General features: G+C 40.9%; 1 protein-coding gene across 26 annotated transcripts in view; it reads left to right on the forward strand.

Annotated features, from left to right (window-relative positions):
- Dtna (dystrobrevin alpha) overlaps window positions 1–12548 on the forward strand; it is a 346019-nt gene that overhangs the window by 270378 nt on the left and 63093 nt on the right. For all 26 annotated transcript variants that reach the window (XM_040757910.1, XM_040757911.1, XM_040757914.1 and 23 more), the window contains 4 exons: window positions 2577–2731; window positions 5987–6092; window positions 8422–8588; window positions 10218–10342. In XM_040757910.1, the coding sequence (XP_040613844.1) occupies window positions 2577–2731; window positions 5987–6092; window positions 8422–8588; window positions 10218–10342 (553 nt within the window). The remainder of the gene's footprint in view (window positions 1–2576; window positions 2732–5986; window positions 6093–8421; window positions 8589–10217; window positions 10343–12548) is intronic.

The raw sequence follows: 12548 nt of genomic DNA on the forward strand, positions 1-12548 counted from the left end.
TTTTCCCTAGTTTTCTTTTCAGCTTCTACATATAAAATTAACCAACGTATTGTCCTGCTGGAAGCTTCTTTTTGATTTATTTATTCTTGGACAGTTTGACTAGAGCCTGAGTTAAAACTCAGCAAGCAAACAACATTGCAGAGATGATGAAGACAACACCTTGGTTCAAATTTAATTTCTTTTTTAATTAATATAAAATTACTTATATTTTGCACACAAATACACTGCGAAATGGTTAAATCTATCTGATTAACGTATGCACTATTTTATACAGTCAAGTGTACTAACACATATTTCATGACCTTGTCACCCTTCTGTGAAGGCTCTCTCTTGAACTGTTGCTTAGCCATAACTACATATTCTTTGACAACATGTTCACAACCCTGCCTGTCTTTTAAGTACTCCAGTCTGTGGTAATAACCATTCTCCACTCTACTTCTGAAATCACCATGCTTATTTTCCATGTGAGTCTGAACATGTAATGTTCATGTCCGTGTGTGGGGCTCATTTCACTCAACAGCACACCCCCTGGAGCTCATCAATATTGTTGAAGGTGGTAGGATTTCCTTGTTCCATAGCTGAACGACACTCCACTGGGGATGGGCCACTCTTACTTATCCATTTGTTAATGGAGACTCAGCTTGCCTGTACATCTTCACTGTTGTGCAGATGCCATCATAAGCCTGGAAGCAAGGCATTTCACCCACAAACGAGTTTCATTTAGATATACTTTTAGATGCATGCCCAGGAATAGAATTGCTGGATCATGTGGTGATTATATTTTTTCTAATTGTGTTATTTAACTCTATAATGGCTGAAATTTTTATTTCCACAACATCTGCAACTATTCCCTTTCCCCAAGTTCTCCCCCACGCTCATTCTCTTTTATTCTATTTGTTTGTTTGTTTGTTTTTCATTTTTACTAGAGACTGTATCTGGTCATGGCTTTCATTTGCATTTACTAGATGACCATTGACACTGAGCATTTTTATTAACCTCTAACCAATTTGTATGTCTTACTTCAGGAAATATCTACTTGGCTTCTTGGCCCATTTTCAGTCAGGTTTTTTTTCTTACTATTGAGTTATTTGAGTTCCTTATATATTTTGGCTATTAACCTCAGAATTTCTACAATGTCACCATTAATATCAATTGTGAAACATCATTTTTATTGGGAAGATTTCACATGAAGAGAGTTGATTCACATCCTAAAACCATAACCCAGTAAAAGCTTGTAATGTATGATATAGAATTACAGTGTAAATGTGATAGCCATGGCTTGTGATAGTCTTGGCTACATTCAAAGTGAACAGAGGTAGCACATTGAACTTATTGTAGTTTGTCTCAGCAGCTACATTGGCTGAGTGATTTATCTAATTAGCATTAGACAAACTAAAGGCGAGTCCTTCCATTCTGATAATTCCGGGGGTGGAGGGGATTAGGAAGCACCTTGGGAATTCAGCTGTTAGTGTTCATTAAGCTCACATCATGGCAGAAGAGAGGTCACAGCTCGGTGAAGGCAGAGGTACTCTGGGGAATAATCTGAAACCCTGGATTTACCTCATAGATCACCTGTGAGCCTAGGCTCCTCTTCACCACACAAAGGCCCTTCCTAATAAGTCACGTGCCCTCCACCCTGTTGGACAATGTGGTCTACAAAGCCTTCTGCCTCTGTGGGAAGTTACTAAGTGTTGGCTTCTTTCTTTTCATCCTTATCTCTATTGTGCCCTTTATTTTTCAAAAACACTCACTGAAATCCTAAACTTTTGATAATAACACAAATGGATAAATTGCTATTTAGATAGATGATACCTGGACCTCCCACATTTCTGCAGTGACAATTTCATTCTGTTTCCTAAGAGGTTGACAGTTTTGTCTTACTTTTCTGTTGGCATGATAAAATGTCCTGACTGAAACGACTCAAGGGGAGAAGGGTTTATTTGGTTCACAGTTCCCGAGGGATCCCATTGACGTGATAGAGAACACACTTAGCAAGAGTAAGAGACCAGTCTGTTCCTGCATCAGCTATCCAGTAGCACGGAAAGAACAGGAAGTGGGGCCGGACAGTAGAACCTCAAAGTCCACACCCACCAACAGACTTCCTCCAGCAAGGATCCATTTCCTGAAGGTTCCACCATCTTCCCAAACAACGCCACCCACGGCCAGGTGTTCGAACCCATGAGCCTATGGGGACCATCTCATCCCATAGGCTCATCACATACAAACCACAGCAGTGTGTAACACATATAAAATTTACCTTTGCAGCATTATGTGTGCGTTGGTAACTAACCTCAAGACAAAATCATGTTCTCTCTCTTATCAAAATATGTTAATATTATCCAAATTACAACTCACCTTCAAAAGGACACAGGCATTTAGCAAGACCCTGTCTTGAAACAACAAAAAGAAAACATTGGATATGGATATCATGCTGAGACAATTTCGGCAGAAAAATCAGGTTTCATGTTATGTTTTCATAAATAATACACTTGTTCTGCATTATTAGTACAAGAGATGTTGAAATAGAGCTTTATAATGTTTGTATGGTAAATACCTTTCCCCTTTCTTCCTATCAGATATTTTCTCAATGATCTCTGACTCCAGTGGAGTGATGGTTTATGGGAGATATGACCAGTTCCTTCGGGAAGTTCTCAAACTTCCCACTGCGGTTTTTGAAGGTCCTTCGTTTGGTTACACAGAACAGTCAGCCAGATCCTGTTTCTCCCAACAGGTAACATTGTTAAGGAAACCTTCCTAACACAGTTGTTGTTTTGTGTGTGTGACTTCTGGTTCAGGTGCCCAAATTCTTCTTCACAACGTTTGACAAATGGCTTGTGATCCAGCAACTAACATATATTTATATATCGCTGATACATATAGCTTATATCTAAATAGTAATAATTACTAGTGCTCATTCACCAAAAGGCAGATGCCACGCTAATCTACTGCCTAATTTAGTCTTTACAGAAATATATATATATATACACATCCCCAGTATCCTTGTCATTAATATCACTATATTATCAAAAGAACTGAATTGTCACTCAGCCCCAAATGAGGTATGCCTGCCCCCACACTAAGTTTTGCCAACATTCTTCAAAGGAGAGGCATTCCTCACATGCCACATGACTGTCAGGGTGGTCTAAAACATGATGTCCTCATAAGCCACATGACTGTTGGGGTGGTCTAAAACATGATGTCCTCACATGCCACACGACTGTCAGGGTGGTCCAATACATGATGCACATTGGTGTCTAAATCTCTCACAATGTGTCACAGTGATGCTTTCAGCTGGCCGTGTTGCTAGGGAAGATGCTTACTTTATCACATCTCCAGCTTATACCTCTTTGGAAAGACCATACATTCATTCCCCAATAAAATATAGTGGTAATTTCTAAATTCATGCAGATAATGTTTGTTCACAGTCATACAGTTTAAACTAATCAGATATGCTTTCTTAAGTGGTCTGTTCAATTAAAACATTAAACGAAGTTTAAAAGGGAAAGAAATGGCACAGCAGCTACTGCAAAACCACACTGTGCACCCAGCTAGTGACATCATCAGTTTGCATATACTTGGCCGTCTGCAAAGTTGAACCTGCATCAAGTGTCACTCCTACCATACATCTGCAGAAATGTAACTAGCCTCCTGATGAGTAAAGACATGCACGACAGGCTGCATTAGATGCTAACTCTGCCCTTATGTAATCATCACAGTCCCAACCCCAACATTCAGGGCTTAGCTGCTCCTGAACATCCCTCTACCCCTGCCCTGAGTCAATACAGTCTCCTCTCAGTGACTCCATTTTGTTATTTCTCCTAGCTGCATCCTGGTACCCATTGTCCATTGTTTCTCCATCTCTCTTCCTCCTCCTCCTTCCAGCTTCTAAGGAATTATCCTTTACTCTTTGAGATGAGAGTTTTAGCTTCTACATGAGTGAAAACACATAGTGTTTTTCTTTCTTTCTTGTTTTTTTTTTTTGTGGATTTTTGAGACAGGGTTTCTCTGTGGCTTTGGAGGTTATCCTGGAACTAGCTCTTGTAGACCAGGCTGGTTTCTAACTCACAGAGATCCACCTGCCTCTGCCTCCCCAGTGCTGGGGTTAAAGGTGTGCACCACTGCCACCAGGCTAGTGTTTGTCTTTCTATACCTGACCTTCAAACATAAAATTACTCAAATGTTCAAAAACTATTAAATAAGATAGTCTCATGCTAAAAGCTCCTTTCAAAATATCCTAAAGATTGTCTCATAACGTCATTCTTTATTTATTCTTAATGATGAGAAATTTATACACATCCAAGTTACATTTAATCTCTTGGAAAGTTCAGGATCAATTATAATTTAGCCTATACGATTAAGTAACCAAAGTGGATAACGTCATCCGAAAATTTTAAAAAAGATACACAAATAAAAACAAGTCCAGTTTATTTTTGATTTAATGTCTTTATAGCCACAATTTAAAAGGCTGAAATTCAGGGGCAGGGAGGAGGTGACTGGAAAGATGGCTCAGTGGTTAAGAGCACTGACTGTTCTTGCAGAGGACTTGTGTTCAATTCCCTACATGCACATGGAGTCTTCCAACAGTCTGTAACTGCAATCCCAGGAGATCTGGCTCCCTTTTTTAACCTCCATGGGCACCAGGCACTCATGTGTGTGCACACAGACATACACATAATCAAAGCACACATACACCCATACATGTAAGAAATAAATAAACAAATGACTGAAATTCTAAATGTGTTTGAAATATTTCACTGGGAAAAGTTATAGCAGTGTAATAGCTTTGAAGGAAAATTTTCTTTTAGACATATAAATTCTGATATCTTTTAAAACTACTGTCTCCTAAGCAATGATCCCGTGATGTGGGATATTTTGATGGCACTCTAACACTCCTGAGACTGTCCAATAGAGTTATACCTTGAACCAGAGGGCAGTGCCAGTGACTGGCTGGCCAGAATTGGCCATAGAGAAGCCAGTAATTTGGATATAGAAGACACACAGGAAGGAAAGGGTGGGGAGGAAATTTTGGGTTTCCTCTTGGTTCTGGGACAAGGGAAGAGAGGTATCTCCAGCAATAAGCAAGGTCAGCTAGTTGCTACCAAGCCTCTCTGAGCTGGCAGGTTTTCACCCCAGCCTTTGACTTATGAGTCTTATTGATAAACAGAATAATAGAGACTTAATTTAAACCTACATATAGCAGCAGCAGCAGGGTCAGAGCCTAGGGACCAGAGGCCCCCCCCAGGCCTTGGCCTGAGTGGCCAGCAGTGCACAGCCTGAGGGGCTGTGGGACCACAGACAATAATTAAACCATCAATAGACTCATGTGACGCCACTAAGCTGACAGAAAAGCATGAATCCAGAATCTGTTATTAGTGAGATGCAAGGTTTAGCCCACAATATGGGCCTTAGAAACACTACACCTCTTTGGGACTCACTATTACTAAAACTACTATGGTCCTGTCTACCTTGATATCCTGGTTCAAATTTTCAAATAAAATAATTGTAACATTTGACCACACGATTGCTGTTATTCCGGAATTCCAGCGGAGCCATTCATAATAGCCACTAAATACTGAGTGTGTAAGCATTAGAGGAAAGTCATCATTCACAAACAGCCCAACCCACAGGGAACTACATACAGTCTGTGTCATGAGGACTTCTGAGTTAGTGCAGATTTCGTCTCATCATCTTTCCTTGCTTTCACACCACCCCTCATCTCTGAGACAGAGGCGCAGAGTCCTCTATGATTATCCCCTGAGTAGACTCAGTGCAGAAAATCTGGTCTCATGACATTTGGGCACACAAAGCAGTGGATGTCCTCGGTTGTAAACAAGTACAACAGTGCCCTTGGCAAGTTCTGTGTCTCCCTAGATAAGGAGTTAACTGAGTGAGTGTTCTGTTTCCTTGTCAAGCGACATGTGGCTAGCCCAAGAGTTCAGATTGTTCTCTGACCTACACCTTTGTGGTTTTTCTTCTTCTGATGCAGAAAAAGGTCACATTAAATGGCTTCTTGGACACACTCATGTCAGACCCTCCTCCACAGTGCCTGGTCTGGCTGCCTCTTCTGCATCGACTGGCGAATGTAGAAAATGGTGAGTAGTTATTGCTGAGCCAAAGATGGTGCTTAAGTTGGTCAACGTAGACCACCAAGTTGATAGTTATGAAGTCCATGTAGTTTTAGGGAAATTTGTTTAGTGGACCACTTAACCAACCTACCTCCTGACCTACAAAATATTATATGTTACATGCAAAATACCTCAACTGCATTGCAACCTCAGTTACAAGCTATCTGTGTTCAATAGAAAGATTCCAATAAAGGATATTTTTGGGGAACTAGAGAGATGACTCAGGGGTAAAAGCACTGGTTGCTCTTCCAGAGGACTTGGGTTCAATTCCCAGCACCCACATGACAGCTCACAGCTGTCTGTAACCTCAGTTCCAGGTGACTGGACACCCTCACTCAGACACATATGCACACAAAATAAAAATTTTTTAAATAAATAAAACATTTTAAAAACATTTTAAACAAAAACCATTTTCTAAGACATTAGATGTAAATTTTCCATATTGGTATCTATGAATAGGTGAAAGAAATGGCAAGGAAATAAATGAAAGCAATAAATGGTAGCAACTTGCTCACCTTAAAGCATGTGTTCAAGGTTAAACATGTCTATAAAGTATATCTATGTTAAAGACCAGAGTAATGTAAACTTCGCTGCATGTTTCTTTTCAAAAGTGGCAAAGGGCCAGGCGTTGGTGGCACATGCCTTTAATCCCAGCACTCTGGAGGCAGAGGCAGGCAGATTCTCTGTGAGTTCAAGACCAGCCTGGTCTACAGAGCTAGTTCCAGGACAGCCTCCAAAACAATACAGAGAAACCCTGTCTCGAAAAACCAAAAAAAAAAAAAGTAGCAAAGGTTTCTAATATAAGAGTTGTTTATGCTGTTTATCATTGACATACCCAAGTTTAAATATAAAACACAACCTATGACAGGTTTAAAGAAATTTATACATGGATCAGACTAAAACCTCTATCTAATGTTTGTAGTTTTATTGTCAAATAGAATAGAAAATAATCTATGTCTATATGTTGTTTTAATAATCGTTAGGGATAAAGTTGGCTTTGTTTTAAATTCTCATTTGGAATATTTATCATCTGACTTTGTTGTCTCTCAGGGTTATAATAAACTTCTATTTTGCTTTTAGACAAAATTAAAGACTGAATTTATTAGTTCCTTTGTAATTACTAAGAATCATACGTATACAAGAGCCAAGAGCCCTAAATGCCTAGTGTGACACAGGATGGGTTCAGAGCTCTGGTCCCCATCTGAGAAGGCATCATGAACCAATCCCAATGCTGTGGTTTCAGCTCTGAAATCTCCGTGTTTCCTATCACAAAAGAGGTCCTGTTTCTTAGGACCTGTCCAAGGCAGTTACCCAGGCTTAATTCAATCCTTAGCTTCCCCGGGTACCAGGAGAGGGGCTTCAAATGTCCCTTGGACAGCAGCACATCCCGAATGCATCATGGTCTTTTCTCACATTTTACTTCGTATCCTCATTTATTTTCATCTGTAATACATTTCTTGCCCAGTTAATCAGATAACTTTAAAAACAAACAAGGATTATTGTTATTGTTACAGCTGTTGCTGCTATTGCTGCTGCTGTATCTTTAACTCGTGGCATTTAGACAATTTGGATCTGGTTATATATTAGTTTCCGATTGCCAAGATTTGACATGGCCATCCTGGCAGCTCGCATTTCCTGACAAAACAAGGGAGGTGTCTCTCAAACCGTCTAAATCAGAACTGTGTTCAAATAATTTATCTTTGGGGGACCTAGCCTTCTGCCTCCAGAAAAGTGTGTGTGTGTTAGATAAAGGCAATGCCACTCATTAAATAAGCCCATTAGCTACTCCATTGTTTTTAAGGAACTCAGTTCTCTCATCTAGTTTTATTATTCCCCTATTTCATTTCTTTTTCTACCTCCCATTTCTATTTCATTAACATTTGCCCCTTGCCTAGTGAATACTTAACTGTGCTCATTCATTGTGCTTCTGTGTCTTCATGACCTCTGCTGGTCTCCGGGAGGCGGAGTGGGGGAAGGACTAGTCAGTCTGAATAATTTACATTCTCAGGACTTAAGAAATAGGGGTCAGAAGAACAAAGGCATTGCAGAGATTTGTGTTGCCGAAGGATAATTCTTCCTCCTGGTTCACATCTACTCCCTGCCCCACCCCTGTATATACACATTGCTTAAGAAGTGTAGTTCCAGGAACAAGCCAAACACTTCTCACAGTCAAAATGGATCGTGGTCTGAAATCACCACGGTACACAGCAGAAAAATAAAATTCCTTGTAAGTTGTGTGTTTCTTTAGTTTAGTTCACACTTTTCCTGGTGTCTTCCTCATTTACTTCCTTCCTAGTCTTCCATCCGGTTGAGTGTTCCTACTGTCATAGCGAGAGCATGATGGGATTTCGCTACCGATGCCAACAATGTCACAACTACCAACTTTGCCAGGACTGTTTCTGGAGGGGCCATGCAGGAGGTTCCCATAGCAACCAGCACCAAATGAAAGAGTATACATCATGGGTAAGTGAGGTCCAGCTGCGTTTAAAGCTGGATGTGTGTTACGGTACATTGGTTAAGTTTCCCTGCTGCTAAGATAGAGACCAACATAAAAGGCCATTCATGGAAGAAACTGCCGGGTCACAATTCATCACTGAGGGGAGTCAGGGAAATAACTTCAGTGGGAACCTAGAGCCAGGAACTGAAGCAGAGGCCATGGAGGAACCTTGTTTATTGTCTTGCTCTAACGGCTTACTCAACAAGTTTTCTTATAGCACCCGGGTCCACCTCCGCAGGACAACATTCTCCACAGAGGGCTGGACCCTCCCGCATAAATTTTAATCATGAAAATGCCCCACACACTCTGCAATAGGACAGTCTGACAGAGGGGCATGCTCTTGTTTGTGATTTCCTCTTGCCTGATGACCCTGACTTGTGTCAGGTTGACAAACAAAAAAGCTAACCAGGACAGACGATGATGGAATTAAAGGCAAACTTGGCTTCTATTCCAACATTCCTCTCCCTTCCCTACCATTTCACATCTCTCCCTGTTTGTACCTGAACCATGTGTGGCTTTCTGAGACCTAAAATACTGGAAGAACCAAACTCTGTTTCTTCCCATGATATAGACGGGTCAATACTGATCTAATGAACAGGAAGTCAGAAAGCTCTAGATAACTTACTTTACTGTAAAGGATGTGTCTTACTAAGTTTCACTTTGTTTTATTTCTGTGCAAATTGGTAAAAAAAAAAAAAAGAAAAAGAAAAAATGCTGAGATCCCTAATTTCTTCCAAGTGCATGACTAGACAGGAATATGAGAATGTGAGCTCAGCAAAACTGGTGCACTTTCGGATATTTTTCCCAAGGAATGGAGAGGGAAATTTGTGGTTTTAAAATCATCTTTTCGTAGTGTGAGTGGTTAACTTAGGGCTAGCACGGACTGTGAGTGCCTATGTGGCAGGACCATGTGGCACTTGGTCTGTGGAGTAGACACTGCGTGCTTACTGTTTTACATGGCTCTCTGATTTCTGAACTACCTCAATTAAACTCAAAGTTCAGTTCTCCCTCTGTCTTGACATCTACTGTTTTGTGCCTGGATTGGTTGTTGTTGACAGTACCATCGCCCAAGCCAATGGAACTGATTAAAATGGTTCAATCACAAGAATGCAAAGTTGTATAAATCATATTTAAATGAACCATGTAGGCTTTATGTAAAGGGTAACTTGCCAAATATTTATATGTGCACATACATATTATGTTTCTTCCTGAGGAGACATAAACTAAAATCTATCTACCCAATGGGAACTTGGCTATCTCCAACTGTCCTCTCTAGAATGAGTTCTCCTCTCCTTCCTCCCTTACAGCTGTTAATCCTCCCGTGTGGGATTACCCTCCCAACCCTCAACACATGCTTTCCCACAGAAGGACTTCTTCCCTTCAGCTAGCACCCCACAGTGACTTTGAAGCAGGGGTGGGTAGCCTGATGATTTGTTCCAGCTTACAGTGGCTTCCTCTAACAAACTTCCTGACTTAGAGGGCAGAGTTCTTCAATAAATGAGTCGATCAGGAAATGAGTGGATGAACACACAACCGTTAGTAAAAACATTGAGTTCATCTGATAGACATAAAAGCTGTTACTGTTCTCTTTCTAGAAATCACCTGCTAAGAAGCTAACGAATGCATTAAGCAAGTCCCTGAGCTGTGCTTCGAGCCGAGAACCTCTGCATCCCATGTTCCCTGACCAGCCTGAAAAGCCACTCAACCTGGCTCACATCGTGTGAGTGTCTCTGATGTGTCTTCCTCCACGCACACATGTCTGGAACATTCATGCTAAGGCAACTGCACATCCATTGTCAGGGACCGAGTTTTTTTTTTTATTCTTCTACTCTTTTTATGTTGGTTATCATACAAAGAAATGAGTTTCACTGTAAACTTACCACATATTTACCAGTACACTTTGTTCCCATTCCCTGTGCCTCTTTCCCTTCTCGCTGGTGCCCTTCACCCCTTCTGTTTTCCTCTCCCTCCCTCCCTCCCTCCCTCCCTCCCTCTCTCTCTCTCTCTCTCTCTCTCTCTCTCTCACACACACACACACACACACATTTGTAAGCTTTAATTTTTTAAGTATAAAAGCAATAAAATGCTGGCATAAGCCAAACAACCTCAACAAAGCCAATATAAAAAGCCCACCCTGTAGACTGTGGCTAACTTGCTAACTTACTTTATACTTTTTAAAAACTATGCTCCGAAAAGTAAACCAGAAGTATAGAAACAAGAGGAGTATCCCAAGGGACCAACTGCTTATAGTGATGACTTTCCCAGGAGCTTTGAGTTAAAGCCATCTCTTACCCTTGGCATCACCAAGGAGACAAAACATCCAAGTTGCTCATGAAGGAACACAAGGTGGGAGGAGTCTGTGCTGTGTGACCTCTGCGGAGACTCGCTTTCCACTGACTGTTCCCACTTCCAAGGTGCTGGGCATGGAGGGGGAGAACGGATGGCCAGGGCCTGATGCTGAGAGCACTAAGTGTAGCAGAGCGAGGGTGCTGCTTCAGAAAAGTGAGCCACGCTATACTTACGCAGCCCAGGGTCTGTACAGTCAGAACCTGGGACCTGTGTGTGTGTGTACATGTGTTATGCGTGTATATGTGCATATGTGTTTGTATGTATGTGTGTATGTGTGTATACATGTGTGAGTGTATGTATGCATGAGTGTATGACTGAATATGTATGTGTGTCTATGTGAATATACATTTTAATGTGCTTTATAAAATGTATGACATTTAGTAGCAAGTTCTCTCACCACAAGCCTTTTATAGAGGACGATACAATGAGAATAAGAGAATGAACACTTTAATAAATACCAAACACTAATACCTCCCTGCACACTTAATGTTTTTAATATCTTATTCCCAAATATGACTTAAAGCGAAAATATCTAGGGCTGGAGAGATGGCTCAGCAGTTACTAGTACTGACTGCTCCTGCAGAGGACCAAGGTGGGCTCCCAGCATCCACCCAGCAGCTCACAACTATCTGTAACTAAGCCCCATTTCAAGGGACCCAGTTCCCACTTCTGACCTCCCCAGGCACCGGGCATGCATGTGGTACACTTATACACGTCTAGACAATGCTCATACACATAAAATAAAAATTATTAACAAAATATCTTTTTAAAAAGCAGAAAGATCTCAAACAGAGCACTATGGCCATAGTACAAAAACAAAAATAGTTTGAAATTTTTTATTTTTATTCTCTACCAGACACCATCCTGAAATAGCTTATGAATTGCTTCATTAATTTTGATACAAGCCGCATCTTTTCATTGTATGGATGTATGTTCATACACACCTGCCAGTCTGTAAATATCCCAGTGCACCACCTGTGCACACAGTAAACTCACAGGCAGAGGCAGTGGGTGGGGGTTGGGAGAGTCAGTGGACATGTTCTGTCAGGCATTGGGTGACCCAGAGGTTGAGGCACTGAGAAAATACAGCAGAAACTCAAAATACAGCATCTGTTGCATATTAGTATGAAAAGCATATTAATCTACAAATGACTACCAGCTTAGGAAAAAATCGCATCAATCGAATACCTGTGAGAAGGTATCTTCATGTGATAAGGGACACGTGTGGTCTGGGAGACCCATGTGTTTAAAAAGCAATCCTGTCGTCTTCAAGCGCATCTTGCTGTGTTAGTGTTAAAGCCTGATGGTAGTGTCTGAAAAGTGTATCCAGCCATGAGCAGAGAAAAGTCGTTCTGAGTTCCATTGGTAAAAACTGAGACAAAACCACATGGCTTGTGCCTAATTATATATAATAAATTAATTAGAAAATCGTCTCATTAAGACTCTTTAAATCTCCAGCTCTTAACTCTGGAAAATGTCCAACATGGTGGTGGTAAGACTGTGTAACTGAACAAACATTTTGCACGAAGCTTAGATGAGGAGAGACTGAATCAATAGAACTTTTAAACAGCCCAGTG

Source organism: Mesocricetus auratus, unplaced genomic scaffold, assembly GCF_017639785.1.
Source record: "Mesocricetus auratus isolate SY011 unplaced genomic scaffold, BCM_Maur_2.0 Super-Scaffold_100015, whole genome shotgun sequence".
NCBI classification, from domain to species: Eukaryota; Metazoa; Chordata; class Mammalia; order Rodentia; family Cricetidae; genus Mesocricetus; species Mesocricetus auratus.